This window comes from Schistocerca nitens, chromosome 12 (genome assembly GCF_023898315.1).
Source record: "Schistocerca nitens isolate TAMUIC-IGC-003100 chromosome 12, iqSchNite1.1, whole genome shotgun sequence".
Lineage (NCBI taxonomy): Eukaryota > Metazoa > Arthropoda > Insecta > Orthoptera > Acrididae > Schistocerca > Schistocerca nitens.
Genome location: NC_064625.1, coordinates 188,585,282 through 188,602,209, shown reverse-complemented (window position 1 = coordinate 188,602,209; position 16,928 = coordinate 188,585,282). Strand labels below are relative to the sequence as shown.

Sequence of the window (16,928 nt, the reverse complement as noted above, 5' to 3'; positions counted from 1 at the left end):
CTCTTTCACAGATGAAGACTGCACTGTAGTTCCTTCTCTAAATTGTCGCACAGATGACAAAATGGTAGATATCGAAATAGACGACAGAGGGATACAGAAACAACTAAAATCGCTCAAAAGAGGAAAGGCCGCTGGACCTGATGGGATACCAGTTCGATTTTACACAGAGTACGCGAAGGAACTTGCCCCCCTTCTTGCAGCGGTATACCGTTGGTCTCTACAAGAGCGTAGCGTTCCAAAGGATTGGAAAAGGGCACAGGTCATCCCCGTTTTCAAGAAGGGACGTAGAACAGATGTGCAGAACAACAGACCTATATCTCTAACGTCGATCAGTTGTAGAATTTTGGAACACGTAATATGTTCGAGTATAATGACTTTTCTGGAGACTAGAAATCTACTCTGTAGGAATCAGCATGGGTTTCGAAAAAGACGATCTTGTGAAACCCAGTTCGCTCTATTCGTCCACGAGACTCAGGGGGGCATAGACACGGGTTCACAGGTAGATGCCGTGTTTCTTGACTTCCGCAAGGCGTTCGATACAGTTCCCCACAGTCGTTTAATGAACAAAGTAAGAGCATATGGACTATCAGACCAATTGTGTGATTGGATTGAAGAGTTCCTAGATAACAGAACGCAGCATGTCATTCTCAATGGAGAGAAGTCTTCCGAAGTAAGAGTGATTTCAGGTGTGCCGCAGGGGAGTGTCGTAGGACCGTTGCTATTCACAATATACATAAATGACCTTGTGGATGACATCGGAAGTTCACTGAGGCTTTTTGCGGATGATGCTGTAGTATATCGAGAGGTTGTAACAATGGAAAATTGTACTGAAATGCAGGAGGATCTGAAACTAATTGACGCATGGTGCAGGAAATGGGAATTGAATCTCAATGTAGACAAGTGTAATGTGCTGCGAATACATAGAAAGACAGATCCTTTATCATTTAGCTACAATATAGCAGCTTAGCAACTGGAAGCAGTTAATTCCTTAAATTATGTGGGAGTAGGCATTAGGAGTGATTTAAAATGGAATGATCATATAAAGTTGATCGTCAGTAAAGCAGACGCCAGACTGAGATTCATTGGAAGAATCCTAAGGAAATGCAATCCGAAAACAAAGGAAGTAGTACACTTGTTCGCCCACTGCTTGAATACTGCTCAGCAGTGTGGGATCCGTACCAGATGGTGTTGATAAAAGAGATAGAGAAGATCCAACGGAGAGCAGCGAGCTTCGTTACAGGATCATTTAGCAATCGCGAAAGCGTTACGGATATGATAAACTCCAGTGGAAGACTCTGCAGGAGAGACGCTCAGTAGCTCGGTACGGGCTTTTGCCGAAGTTTCGAGAGCATACCTTCACCGAGGAGTCAAGCAGTGTATTGCTCCCTCCTACGTATATCTCGCGAAGAGACCGTGAGGATAAAATCAGAGAGATTAGAGCCCACACAGAGCCATACCGAGAATCTTTCTTTCCACGAACAATACGAGACTGGAATAGAAGGTGCTCAAAGTACCCTCCGCCACACACCGTCAGGTGGCTGGCAGAGTATGGATGTAGATGTAGATGTATACGTAGACGTGGACGTCTCGTTCCAGGCTGACGTGCCGGCGCTTGATGTTGCGCCGGGACAGAAATCGCCCGTTTATTAGAAACAATAAGTGGGCATTTTTTTTTCTATCGGATATTTCAGGTGTAAGTTATAACTTCAAAAAAGAATGGCGTATCATATGCTTGAAGTTACTGTAGTGGTTATTTTTTGGGGTGGGGGAGGGGGGGGTTGTTGTAGGTGGACATGTCTGCAAATTATTATTGCCGCTTTTATGCCAAGTGTGTGGCGATTCTGTTACATGAAGTTATTTGCAAATGTCGTGTTGGGTGTTTCCAGTTTTCAGTGCTTTACGTGTTCGAAGTATTTTATTCTGAACTTTGTTGATCTTTGCTTCAGACATTAATGAAAGTTTTTCTCGCAGACACGCCCCACAAAATGATGAAATGAAAAAAAAGAGTTTATAGTTTACCACATTTTTGCTGTTGTTGCAGTAAAATCTCAGCATCGTACATGACGTTTTAATCTATTGCTTCTTTACTGGTTAAGTCTGCAGATGGTGTCTGTCCCTGCAGAATTGTATCATCGTGCGACACATACTTCACGAGATCGGACGTCGTGAACTTTGAGACGCGTGAAAAATTAGCTTTTGCTTAAAATGGAGCACAAATTACCCAGGCTATTATATTCATCTGCTGGTTCGTAATGAGATGACTCAACATATTCCAACAAACTTTAGGCAAAATTTTAAACTTTTCCTACATACTTATTGTCACGATATTTAACCTGTTAATTTATCTGTAACGTGATCATACGTTTGAAGTTGTTTTATCAATGGGAGTTGGATTGTTTAAAGTATCGGCGATTTACTAGCATAATACGAGACGACATTACGACATGAAACATTCATCATCGTATGATAAATTTGAGGGCCAGTCTCCTGGAAACAAAGTATTCCACCCTTGAGGGCAGTAGTTTCTTTTTAACGAAATGTGCTCACAGTTCGACTCATTCCTTAAAGCGAGTTGCAGAAGTTACTGCAAGAAAATGCCTCAAAGCGTTCTGATGAATATTTAGCCCTGAAAAGAGAGCGCAGTTTCGAAATTAAGCTTATCGATTTAGTTAGCCCGCCGTAGTGACAAACTAGCCACCAGTCCTGAGAACACTTTAAAATGGTAAGACACAGAGATTGAGTTTTGTTCTCTGGCAACCGGCGAGAGCGGTACTTGCGTAGTTTGCAACATTCGTGACAGAAATCGATAAAGACTCGGTTGTTGCAGGAGAATTTTGTGTCCTAGCCCCTCTTTAAGGTACCACAGTGAAATTAACACGGGGTGTTATTGCAACTATAAGCAGGCTCGGCTTGGAAATTACAAATCTGCAAGAGTAACAACAAATTGAGACCCTCGATTTGCAGTAAAGCGAGAAGAATTAGTTAAATTACTCCAGACAGAAGCAACTAAGGCGGGAAACAGCTACGTGGATAAAGTATCACTGCCAAATTTTACAATGAAAGTTCTGTTACATCTTTAAATTTAGACATTATCCTGAAAGTTGTAATTAAAGTAGTGACTTTCATTCGTGCTCATTGTTAAATCCTGCCTAGTCGTCAAATGAGGGCTTTCTCGGATCGCTAGACAAAATTCAAACAAATCGTATTAATGAGTTTTATTATGAAAGGAAGAAATTACAATACGTAACTTTTTGTTACACAGATGTGTTGCAAAGAAATGGCGACAGACAAAATAAGAAATACACTCCTGGAAATGGAAAAAAGAACACATTGACACCGGTGTGTCAGACCCACCATACTTGCTCCGGACACTGCGAGAGGGCTGTACAAGCAATGATCACACGCACGGCACAGCGGACACACCAGGAACCGCGGTGTTGGCCGTCGAATGGCGCTAGCTGCGCAGCATTTGTGCACCGCCGCCGTCAGTGTCAGCCAGTTTGCCGTGGCATACGGAGCTCCATCGCAGTCTTTAACACTGGTAGCATGCCGCGACAGCGTGGACGTGAACCGTATGTGCAGTTGACGGACTTTGAGCGAGGGCGTATAGTGGGCATGCGGGAGGCCGGGTCGGCGTACCGCCGAATTGCTCAACACGTGGGGCGTGAGGTCTCCACAGTACATCGATGTTGTCGCCAGTGGTCGGCGGAAGGTGCACGTGCCCGTCGACCTGGGACCGGACCGCAGCGACGCACGGATGCACGCCAAGACCGTAGGATCCTACGCAGTGCCGTAGGGGACCGCACCGCCACTTCCCAGCAAATTAGGGACACCGTTGCTCCTGGGGTATCGGCGAGGACCATTCGCAACCGTCTCCATGAAGCTGGGCTACGGTCCCGCACACCGTTAGGCCGTCTTCCGCTCACGCCCCAACATCGTGCAGCCCGCCTCCAGTGGTGTCGCGACAGGCGTGAATGGAGGGACGAATGGAGACGTGTCGTCTTCAGCGATGAGAGTCGCTTCTGCCTCGGTGCCAATGATGGTCGTATGCGTGTTTGGCGCCGTGCAAGTGAGCGCCACAATCAGGACTGCATACGACCGAGGCACACAGGGCCAACACCCGGCATCATGGTGTGGGGAGCGATCTCCTACACTGGCCGTACACCACTGGTGATCGTCGAGGGGACACTGAATAGTGCACGGTACATCCAAACCGTCATCGAACCCATCGTTCTACCATTCCTAGACCGGCAAGGGAACTTGCTGTTGCAACAGGACAATGCACGTCCGCATGTATCCCGTGCCACGCAACGTGCTCTAGAAGGTGTAAGTCAACTACCCTGGCCAGCAAGATCTCCGGATCTGTCCCCCATTGAGCATGTTTGGGACTGGATGAAGCGTCGTCTCACGCGGTCTGCACGTCCAGCACGAACGCTGGTCCAACTGAGGCGCCAGGTGGAAATGGCATGGCAAGCCGTTCCACAGGACTACATCCAGCATCTCTACGATCGTCTCCATGGGAGAATAGCAGCCTGCATTGCTGCGAAAGGTGGATATACACTGTACTAGTGCCGACATTGTGCATGCTCTGTTGCCTGTGTCTATGTGCCTGTGGTTCTGTCAGTGTGATCATGTGATGTATCTGACCCCAGGAATGTGTCAATAAAGTTTCCCCTTCCTGGGACAATGAATTCACGGTGTTCTTATTTCAATTTCCAGGAGTGTATGTTCAGTATAAACGATAGAGAGTACAAGCAAAGTAACGAGCTTTGACGCTTCTACGCCAAGTCGCCTGTCTCGCAGGTGCAAAGTCACGGTTTGCTGCACAGAGGATTTGTTAACTCTTTACAGACTGCGTATTCAGAATGGTGACACAGAGGACATTGTTGTGGTGGTTTCACCGTGGCAAGATGTCGATGTGAACGTTTCACCTCCGAGACGAAACACATTCATTACGGAAGCAGGCCAACCTGTTGCTGATTTTAAGACGCAGAATGGATGGTGCTTTTGCGTTAGTAGTGGGTGGCAGCAAACTCCTGATTGTTTAAACAGTCACTGTCCTGTGTATAAAACACCTCCATATGTCTGATTGCTTTCCAAATGTGTTTTATGTTTTGGATACTTGTCGTTAAGCATCTAAGTGGGAAAAAGGTCAGAAAAGATTTCAAGTTATATTTGAAGTTTGTCGGAACTCGCCAAGTGCTCTCATTATCAAACTCTGGATGAATATAAGCTGAGCAATTTGTGTTTTAAGCGAAAGCTAGTTTTTCACTCGTGTCAATGTTTATGGCTCGATATCTCCCGAATTATGTGTAGTTCATTTACTGGTATATGTGGCTACTGCCTGCAAAATGTGTTGTGAGTAGAGTTAGTAGTAACAGAGTAATAAATTACCACATCGTGCCAGATGCCGGAGTTTTGCAACGAAAATGAAGTACCGGTAAGCGATAAATGTTTTTTGTTTCATCATTTTGTGGAGGATGTCAGCGAGAAAAAGTTTCGTAAAGATTCGAAATTGTGTATAAAGTTGGTTGGAAATCACTAAGTTTTCTCATTCTCAAATACTGAATGAATAAAGTTCGGGTATTTGAGCACTGTCAGCTGTGCTGCCTCAAGACAAACAAACACATTGTTTCCAACTGTAGTACTTCTCTTATCGTGTTCAACTTTTAACATAACATTATACATGTTTATGAGCTGATTGTGGCAGCACTTGAAAATTTTAACTTTGATCGATAATTGCACAAAATCGTATCACATGCACGTAATACAAATGAATGTGTGAAAAGCAACAGCTGTCATGGTGGCAGTCGGTTTGGATGTGAATTTCTTTATTGGAGAGGAGAAGAAATGCCCTGAAACGTGGCACATATCTCGCAAGCAGATTTAAGACGAGGGCCGGTCGGTTTCGAGGGTGTGAAACGTCTCGTGCGGGCTTTGCTGCGAAACCAGAAGTTTACCTAGGCACTTCTGCCCTGTTAGTTTCAACCTACAGGAACCGGAGCGCCAGAGAAACGATGCGGGCAAGTATGGTGCTGTTGTTGGAATACGTAAGCAGAATAAAGATGGCGGTGGTGGCTCATTTCGCTCACGAATGTAGTAAGACACGTAACTGTTAGTTCACGGCTGCTGAAAGGGGCGCTTGCGAAACTTTGTACGTAAGATACGTGGTGAGCACAATGAAATCCCATCATCTCGTGGAGGAATTTCGCCAAAAATTAGAAGAAACGTTTTATCTGATTACTTTACTGTTTCGTGAATCCTTTAAAATGAAGCATCGATTATATGTTAAAGAGTTCTTCGAGATTTTATCCGGATGGAGGATTTGTCCAGAAAGCAAAGCATTTGCCAGATTTTTCACGGCAGATTTTGCACACATGAAGGGCTCTCGCCACGTCGAGTCCATCCTGCGGTCTTCTTGTGCGAGTATCGCTGCGCGAGCTCAAAGGATTCTAGCGACGTGAGTTTGCTGCGAGAACGAACGACTGATACTCGCTCGTGTGTGTCGAGTTTTACTTCCACGATCGAAACGGAAACACGCTTACACTTTGACCACATAAATCAGTTGTTCCGCCACCTCCAATTCACACGGCCGCAAACGTTAGGCGTTACCATCACACACTGTAGGGCTAGAGCCTAACGTTTTGCCATAGTACGTTTGTAGTTAAGAAAATAATTATTATAATAACAATTTTGGTGCACTATCGTTGCTCGCGGGAGATGTATGAGACAGGCGAAATACCCTTAGACTTCAAGAAGAATATAATAACTACAATCCCAACGAAAGCAGGTGTGACAGATGTGAAAATTCCGACCTATCAGTTTAATAAGTCACGGCTGCAAAATACTAACGCGAATTCTTTACACACGAATGGAAAAAGTAGTAGAGGCCGATCTAGGGGAAGATCAGTTTGGATTCCGTAGAAATGTTGGAACACGTGAGGCAATACTGACCCTACGACTTATCTTAGAGGGTAGATCAAGGAAAGGCGAACCTACGTTTCTAGCATTTGTAGACTTAGAGAAAGCTTTTGACAATGTTGACTGGAATACTCTCTTTCAAATTCTGAAGGTGGCAGGGGTCAAATACAGGGAGCGAAAGGCTATTGCCGGCCGGGGTGGTCTAGCGGTTAAGGCGCTCGGTCCGGATCCGCGCGATTGCTACGGTCGCAGGTTCGAATCCTGCCTCGGGCATGGATATGTGTGATGTCCTTAGGTTAGTTAGGTTTAACTAGTTCTAAGTTCTAGGGGACTGATCATCACAGATGTTAAGTCCCATAGTGCTCAGAGCCATTTGAACCGTTTTGAAAGGCTATTTACAATTTGTATAGAAACCAAATGGCAGTTATAAGAGTTGAGGGGCATGAAAGGGAAGCAGTGGTTGGGAAGGGAGTGAGACAGGGTTCTAACCTCTCCCCGACTTTATTCAATCTGTATATTGAGCAAGTAATGAAGGAAACCAAAGAAAAATTCGGGGTAGGTATTAAAATCCATGGAGAAGAAATAAAAACTTTAAGGGTCGCCGATGACATTAAAATTCTGTCAGAGACAGCAAAGGACTTGGAAGAACAGTTGAACGGAATGGATAGTGTCTTGAAAGGAGGATATAAAATGAACGTCAACAAAAGCAAAAGGATGATAATGGAATGTAGTCGAATTAAGTCGGGTGATGCTGAGGGAATTAGATTTGGAAATGAGACACTTAAAGTAGTAAAGTAGTTTTGCTACGTGGGGAGCAAAATAACTGATGATGGTCGAAGTAGAGAGGATATAAAATGTAGACATGCAATGGCAAGGAAAGCGTTCCTGAAGAAGAGAAATTTGTTAACATCGAGTATAGATTTAAGTGTCAGGAAGTCGTTTCTGAAAGTATTTGTATGGAGTGTAGCCATGTATGGAAGTGAAACATGGACGATAAATTGTTTAGACAAGAAGAGAATAGAAGCTTTCGAAATGTAGTGCTACAGAAGAATGCTGAAGATTAGATGGGTAGATCACATAAGTAATGGGTAATGGGTTCTCATATGGAACTTCTAATTGTTTTAGCAACGATGTTGTTGTTGTGGTCTTCAGTCCAGAGACTGGTTTGATGCAGCTCTCCATGCTACTCTGTCCTGTGCAAGCTTCTTCATTTCCCAGTACTTACTGCAACCTACATCCTTCTGAATCTGCTTAGTGTTTTCATGTCTTGGTCTCCCTCTACGATTTTTACCCTCCACGCTGCCCTCCAATGCTAAATTTGTGATCCCTTGATGCCTCAGAACATGTCCTACCAACCAGTCCCTTTTTCTTGTCAAGTTGTGCCACAAACTCCTCTTCTCCCCAATTCTATTCAATACCTCCTCATTAGTTATGTGATCTACCCATCTAATCTTCAGCATTCTTCTGTAGCACCACATTTCGAAAGCTTCTATTCTCTTCTTCTCCAAACTATTTATCGTCCATGTTTCATTTCCATACATGGCTACACTCCATACAAATATTTTCAGAAACGACTTCTTGACACTTAATTCTATACTCGATGTTAATAAATTTCTCTTTTTCAGAAACGCTTTCCTTGCCATTGCCTGTCTACATTTTATATCCTCTCTACTTCGACCATCATCAGTTATTTGGCTCTCCAAGTAGCAAAACTCCTTTACTACTTTAAGTGTCTCGTTTCCTAATCTAATTCCCTCAGCATCATCCGACTTAATTCGGCTACATTCCATTATTCTCGTTTTGCTTTTGTTGATGTTCATCGTCTATCCTCCTTTCAAGACACTGTCCATTCCGTTGAACTGCTCTTCCAAGTCCTTTGCTGTCTCTTTACAATGTCATCGGCGAACCTCAACGTTTTTATTTCTTCTCCGTGGAGTTTAATAAATGCTCCAAATTTTTCTTTTGTTTCCTTCACTGTTTGCTCAATATACAGATTGAATAACATCGGGGAGAGGCTACAACCCTGTGTCACTCCCTTCCCAACCACTGCTTCCCTTTCATGCCCCTCGATTCTTATAACTGCCATCTGGTTTCTGTACAAATTGTAAATAGCCTTTCGCTACCTGTATTTTACCCCTGCCACCTTTAGAATTTGAAAGAGAGTATTCCAGTCAACATTGTCAAAAGCTTTCTCTAAGTCTACAAATGCTAGAATGTAGGTTTGCCTTTCCTTAATCTATTTTCTAGGATAAGTCGTAGGGTCAGTATTGCCTCACGTGTCCCGACATTTCAGCGGAATCCAAACTGATCTTCCCCGAGGTCGGCTTCTACCAGTTTTTCCATTCGTCTGTAAATAATTCGCGTTAGTATTTTGCAGCTGTGACTTATTAAACTGATAGTTCGGTAATTTTCACATCTGTCAACACCTGCTTTCTTTGGGATTGGAATTATTATATTCTTATTGAAGTCAGAGGGTATTTCGCCTGTCTCATAGATCTTGCTCACCAGATGGTAGAGTTTTGTCAGGACTGGCTCTCCCAAGGCCGTCAGTAGTTTTAATGGAATGTTGTCTACTCCCGGTGCCTTGTTTCGAATCAGGTCTTTCAGTGTTCTGTCAAACTCTTCACGCAGTATCGTATCTCCCATTTCATCTTCATCTACATCCTCTTCCATTTCCATAATATTGTCCTCATGTACATCGCCCTTGTATAGACTCTTGCATGTACAAAAGTGATAATCGACGGCTTCAAATCGTATCAAAAATCGAACAATGAGGATTTCGATAACGAGTTTCTGAATCACTCGGTATTGTTTGTGTCTTCAGGCGATTCACCCGTGCACAGCCAAAACACTGAACGATTGTCGAAGTCATTAAAATCATCCATTGCGAGAGAGGGCGGACTGGGGAAGAGATGTGAACTATACATTTTGCGGTACCTGTAGTCGCACAGTTTACGATTATCAGGAAAATCTTATCCGTGTGACACTCTCCCGATATTTCTCAAAAACATTTCACGAGTTTATCCTCGATACGGGAAGACGGAAATGCTTCCAGTCGCCGGCTTTATCCGCGCTCAGAATGTCGCTTGCGTCTGAGGTAAATCAGTCTCCCAGTTCCTTCATTACATCGCTTAAAGTGACGGTAGTAGTATTAAGGTTTGATTTTATATTACATTCATTTTAAACTACGTTCGTTATTTATCGCCTTTGTTTTCACTGCTTCGACAATCGAACGTTTGATACATATCGCTGACAATATGGGGTGGGCAGCACTTCTATGCTTAAGGTTCTCGAAGATTACGCGAAATACAACCTCACGTTAATTACGAGGCATAGGAAATTAGCGTCAAGAGAAATGTTCGAACAAGTCGTCCGCTTGGCTCAGTGACGTAATGTTAATGGCTGCTGTCACACCTCTTTTTTACGTATACAGGGTGTTACAAAAAGGTACGGCCAAACTTTCAGGAAACATTCCTCACACACAAATAAAGAAAAGATGTTATGTGGACATGTGTCCGGAAACGCTTAATTTCCATGTTAGAGCTCATTTTAGTTTCGTCAGTATGTACTGTACTTACTCGATTCACCGCCAGTTGGCCCAATTGAAGGAAGGTAATGTTGACTTCGATGCTTGTGTTGACATGCGACTCATTGCTCTACAGTACTAGTATCAAGCACATCAGTACGTAGCATCAACAGGTTAGTGTTCATCACGAATGTGGTTTTGCAGTCAGTGCAATGTTTACAAATGCGGAGTTGGCAGATGCCCATTTGAGGTACGGATTAGCACGGGGCAATAGCCGTGGCGCGGTACGTTTGTATCGAGACAGATTTCCAGAACGAAGGTGTCCCGACAGGAAGACATTCGAAGCAATTGATCGGCGTCTTAGGGAGCACGGAACATTCCAGCCTGTGACTCGCGACTGGGGAAGACATAGAACGACGAGGACACCTGCAATGGACGAGGCAATTCTTCGTGCAGTTGACGATAACCCTAATGTCAGCGTCAGAGAAGTTGCTGCTGTACAAGGTAACGTTGACCACGTCACTGTATGGAGAGTGCTACGGGAGAACCAGTTGTTTTCGTACCGCGTACAGCGTGTGCAGGCACTATCAGCAGCTGATAGTTCTGCGAATGGTTCATCCAACAATGTGTCAATCCTCATTTCAGTGCAAATGTTCTCTTTACGGATGAGGCTTGATTCCGACGTGATCAAATTGTAAATTTTCACAATCAACATGTGTGGGCTGACGAGAATCCGCACGCAATTGTGCAATCACGTCATCGACACAGATTTTCTGTGAACGTTTGGGCAGGCATTGTTGGTGATGTCTCGATTGGGCCCCGTGTTCTTCCACCTACGCTCAATGGAGCACGTTATCATGATTTCATACGGGATACTCTACCTTTGCTGCTGGAACATGTGCCTTTACAAGTACGACACAACATGTGGTTCATGCACGATGGAGCTCCTGCACATTTCAGTCGAAGTGTTCGTACGCTTCTCAACAACAGATTCGATGACCGATGGATTGGTAGAGGCGGACCAATTCCGTGGCCTCCACGCTCTCCTGACCTCAACCCTCTCGACTTTCATTTATGGGGGAATTTGAAAGCTCTTGTCTACGCAACTCCGGTACCAAATGTAGAGACTCTTCGTACTCGTATTGTGGACGGCTGTGATACAATACGCCATTCTCCAGGGCTGCATCAGCGCATCAGGGATTCCCTGCGACGAAGGGTGGATGCATGTATCCTTGCTGACGGAGGACATTTTGAACATTTCCTGTAACAAAGTGTTTGAAGTCAGACTGGTACGTTCTGTTGCTGTGTGTTTCCATTCCGTGATTAATGTGATTTGAAGAGAAGTAATAAAATGAGCTCTAACATGGAAAGTAAGCGTTTCCGGAAACATGCCCACATAACATATTTTCTTTCTTTGTGTGTGAGGAATGTTTCCTGAAAGTTTGGACGTACCTTTTTGTAACACCCTGTATATAGTGCGTATATTCACAGGTTTGCTGTTAGCAGACGAATTGGGAAGCAAAAAAATGAAACTGATCTGTAGCTTAGCCCGAGGTATAGGTTAGGACTGAAAGTAACAATTTCGTCGTGTGTCGACGAAGCCGACGAATTCGATAGTGGAAAAAACCGGTTGTGATGCTCGGCCGAGGTCTAGGTTAGGTCGGAATGTGACAGTTCGGTTGCGAGTAGGCGCAGCCAACGATGTGATACTGAAGAAAGACCTGATTGTGGTTACAGCCAAATCTATACCTCAGCCCATTTGAAAGTATTGCCAGTGACATCTACATCTACGTCTACATCCATACTCCGCAAGCCACCCGACGGTGTGTGGCGGAGGGTACCTTGAGTACCTCTATCGGTTCTCCCTTCTATTCCAGTCTCGTATTGTTCGTGGAAAGGAGGATTGTCGCTATGTCTCTGTGTGGGCTCTAATCTCTCAGATTTTATCCTCACGGTCTCTTCGCGAGATATACATAGTAGGGAGCAATACACTGCTTGACTCCTCGGTGAAGGTATGTTCTCGAAACATCATCAAAAGCCCGTACCGACCTACAGAGCGTCTCTCTTGCGGGGTCTTCCCCTTGAGATTATCTATCATCTCCATAACGCTTTCGCGATTACTAAATAATCCTGTAACGACGCGAGCCGCTCTCCGTTGAATCTTCTCTATCTCTTCTATCAACCCTATCTGGTACGGATCCCACACTGTTGAGCAATATTCAAACAGTGGGCGAACAAGTGTACTGTAACCTACTTCCTTTGTTTTCGGATTGCATTTCCTTAGGATTCTTCCAATTTATCTCAGTCTGGCATCTGCTTTACCGACGATCAACTTTATATGATCATTCCATTTTAAATCACTCCTAATGCGTACTCCCAGATAATTTATGGAATTAACTGCTTCCAGTTGCTGACCTGCTATTTTGTAGCTAAATGATAAGGGATCTATCTTTCTATGTATTCGCAGCACATTACACTTGTCTACATTGAGATTCAATTCCCATTCCCTGCACCGTGCGTCAATTCGCTGCAGATCCTCCTGCATTTCCGTACAATTTTCCATTGTTACAACCTCTCGATATACCACAGCATCATCCGCAAAAATCCTCAGTGAACTTCCGATGTCATCCACAAGGTCATTTATGTATATTGTGAATAGCAACGTTCCTATGACACTCCCCTGCGGCACACCTGAAATCACTCTTACTTCGGAAGACTTCTCTCCATTGAGAATGATATGCTGCGTTCTGTTATCTAGGAGCTCTTCAATGCAATGACACAATTGGTCTGATAGTCCATATGCTCTTACTTTCTTCATTAAACGACTGTGGGGAACTGTATCGAACGCCTTGCGGAAGTCAAGAAACACGGCATCTACCTGTGATCCCGTGTCTATGGCCCTCTGAGTCTCGTGGACCAAGAGCTCGAGCTGGGTTTCACACGACCGTCTTTTTCGAAACCCATGCTGATTCCGACAGATTTCTAGTTTCCGGAAAAGTCATTATACTCTAACATAATACGTGTTCCAAAATTCTGCAACTGATCGACGTTAGAGATATAGGTGTATAGTTCTGCACATCTGTTCGACGTCCCTTCTTGAAAACGGGGATGACCTGTGCCCTTTTCGAATCTTTTGGAACGCTACGCTCTTCTAGAGACCTACGGTACACCGCTGCAAGAAGGGGGGCAAGTTCCTTGGCGTACTCTGTGTAAAATGGAACTGGTATCCCATCCGGTCCAGCGGCCTTTCCTCTTTTGAGCGATTTGAATTGTTTCTCTATCCCTCTGTCGTCTATTTCGATATCTACCATTTTGTCATGTGTGCGACAATCTAGAGAAGGAACTACAGACATCACGTTATAGTTGCGATATTGCTCGTGGCGTTTGTCGCAAGTTTGCTGTTACTGGTCGAAGCTGGTGACTCGTATCGAACATTTCTCCATATCCAGCATTCTGATCGGTTACTGTTCAGTTTGTATTTTTGACAATGCAAGTTTTTAGCCGACCTCGGGTCGGAAGTTGACTCGGTTTGTGAGAGCTGCGGTTGCAGGTCGTCGCCGCAAGGGCCGGCCACGCCGACGCTGTCGTTCGACGACAGCCTGGTGGAGGACACGTCGGGGAAGCTGCTGCCCAACCAGCTGGCCGTGGACAACCTCACCATCGAGAGCCTGCGCGCGCGCCTGCAGGAGCTGGAGGCCGGCGTGCGCGACAACCAGGAGCTCCAGCACCACCTGACCGCGCAGCTGCCCTCCGAGCCGGCCGCCAGGTACCTACCCGTCTGCTGGCTGCCACGCAAGGCTCCCATTTCATCCGTCTGCTTTGACCCGTCACAGCACGAAGAAGGCGGAAACGGCTATTCTGAGCGTCTTCAGTGTCTCACTACATACACACGGCAACAAGCACGAAAATACGTATAAATAAGACAATAACAGCTCCCTCCAAAAATACAATCCAACTAACGGGACAACCGCGGGAAATTGGGTCTTTTAGGGTGGGTCACGAGGTATATACAACAGTGAAAGAGACCACACCGCGATCCCAAAACACACAAAATGACGAATAAAAAATTGGGTCGACCGAAGCGTCCGATCCCACCCGTCGGCTTTGACTCGTGACGTAAGGCTGTTGTGTGTGACGTCACGACGGCGCGGAATTTAGTTTTTCAGAGTGGCGTGTTTGTAGGAGTCGTTTTGATGCGATCGCTGGTGCTCCATGGTGGTGTGTTAGGTGATGTTTTTGGTTTAGCTTGCGAGTGTGGCAGCCGGTCGCTGGTGGCCGAGCGGTTCTAGGCGCTTCAGTCTGGAACCGCGCGACTGCTGCGGTCGCAGGTTCGAATCCTGCCTCGGGCATGCATGTGTGTGATGTCCTTAGGTTAGTTAGGTTTAAGTAGTTCTAAGTTCTAGGGGACTGATGACCTCAGATGTTAAGTCCCATAGTGGTCAGAGCCATTTGAACCATTTGCGAGTGTGGCGTCGTGTGTCAATTTTGGTAAATTGCTTTTTTTATGTCTTTGGTAGGTATGGATATGACTGACTGGGTCAACAGTTTTCGGTTGTCGGCTATGAGGCTATGATGGGGGACAGTGCGTTGTCTCTAATAAAATTTCTTCAACTATTCGGATTTTTGGATGAAGTCGTGAAGTATTCAGTATGTCGTGAGGAAATGAGGCTTACTTAAAGTTCCGGCTTCTGGGACCAGGGACGGCTGTATGTGGAGATGTTGTAAGGATAACAGTCAAGGGAAGTGTTCGATCCCAATGTGTGGCTGTGAATGTTGGTTTTGGTATCGGGAGATGTTTTTGAGCTATATAGGTCAAGGGAAGTGTTAGGTCCTAATTTATGGGATCGGGAGCTGCTGTTGAGTGATATAGGTCAAGGGAAGTGTCCGATTCCAGATTATATTGTCTTTAGTGGTATTTGGGGAGTTTTGTGATGTCGGTTTTTTTTCGTCGTTTTGGGTGGTTTTCTATGGGGGTGGGTGTCTAAATTTGTTTACATTTAGTTTGTTCCCACCCAAAAAGCCCCTATTTCCCGCGTTTGTCCCGTTAGCGTCATTAGGCTTTTTATGGAACGTGTGTGTGTTTGTTTTTCGATGTATTTTCGTCCTCATAATGTGTACGTAACGACTTTATATGCGCCATATTGGAATCGTGGTTTATGGTCGTTTCCGCCATATTTGTGACGTCTTGGGTCAAAGCAGACGGGCGGGATCGGACGCTTCTGTATTTCCATCAACCAAAACTATTGATGCCAAAAAACCACAACCTACAGCTATGAAAAATAAAACCAAAACCACAACATCCCTTGTTAAATGAATACCAGGGCATTGCAAGGCTGAAACATGCAAACTGTTCTAATATGGTGATTTACAGGTCACCAGCAAAGTTATGAACAAGAATGTTGTTGTTACTGTTGAAAACTCCACTCCACTTCTACAGTCCCCCTACACTCACTTGTAAATCCCTACATTCAGCTGACCATTACCCGGCCATTGTGAAGTCGTAACAGGTGGAGTGACAGCATTGTCTCAGTACGGCAGTCGACTAAGTGCCGGCAATATTGTGACGGTGGTGATACGCTCTATGCTGCCAAACGAACACTGCTTCCACATCCCTCCTAGAGTCACTGTCAGATGAAAATCATTAGTTGTAACACCTTGTCATAGCAAGTTTAAACCGGTGGCGTGGAAAGGTCCTATGGTACCAGACTGCTGAGTTCTTCAGTCTCTAAGCTTACACACTACTTAAACTAACTTATGCTAAGGACAACACACAACCGTGCCCGAGGGAGGACTCGAACCTCCGACAGAGGGAGCCGCGCGAACTGTGACGAGGCAGCTTAGACCACGTGGCTACCCCGTGCGGCTTTGAAACAGGTAAATGCCTGCTACACCTCAGTATAGTGGTAATCTGTCCAGCAGCGGTAACACCAAAATTGGTAGCAGTGCTATCGCTGCTGTAAACCTAACCCCACCATCCCCCCTAGACTCACATCAAAATCCTATGCTCATTGGCATGTGCAGAAATTTATCTGATGGGGTTGTGTGCAAGAATCTAAAATTGCCATTTTTTTTATACAGGGTGTTACAAAAAGGTACGACCAAACTTTCAGGAAACATTCCTCACACACAAATAAAGAAAAGATGTTATGTGGACATGTGTCCGGAAACGCTTAATTTCCATGCTAAGGCTCATTTTAGTTTCGTCAGTATGTACTGTACTTCCTCGATTCACCGCCAGTTGGCCCAATTGAAGGAAGGTAATGTTGACTTCGGTGCTTGTGTTGACGTGCGACTCATTGCTCTACAGTACTAGCATCAAGCACATCAGTACGTAGCATCAACAGGTTAGTGTTCATCACGAACGTGGTTTTGCAGTCAGTGCAATGTTTACAAATGCGGAGTTGGCAGATGCCCATTTGATGTACGGATTAGCACGGTGCAATAGCCGTGGCGCGGTACGTTTGTATCGAGACAGATTTCC

At 45.0% G+C, this 16,928-nt stretch overlaps 1 protein-coding gene across 1 annotated transcript in view; it reads left to right on the top strand.

Annotated features, from left to right (window-relative positions):
• The window catches only part of LOC126215008 (tyrosine-protein kinase Fer), a 680,444-nt gene that overhangs the window by 530,728 nt on the left and 132,788 nt on the right, over positions 1-16,928 (top strand). The window contains exon 5 of the mRNA XM_049941633.1: positions 13,998-14,213. Within this exon, the coding sequence (XP_049797590.1) occupies positions 13,998-14,213 (216 nt within the window). The remainder of the gene's footprint in view (positions 1-13,997; positions 14,214-16,928) is intronic.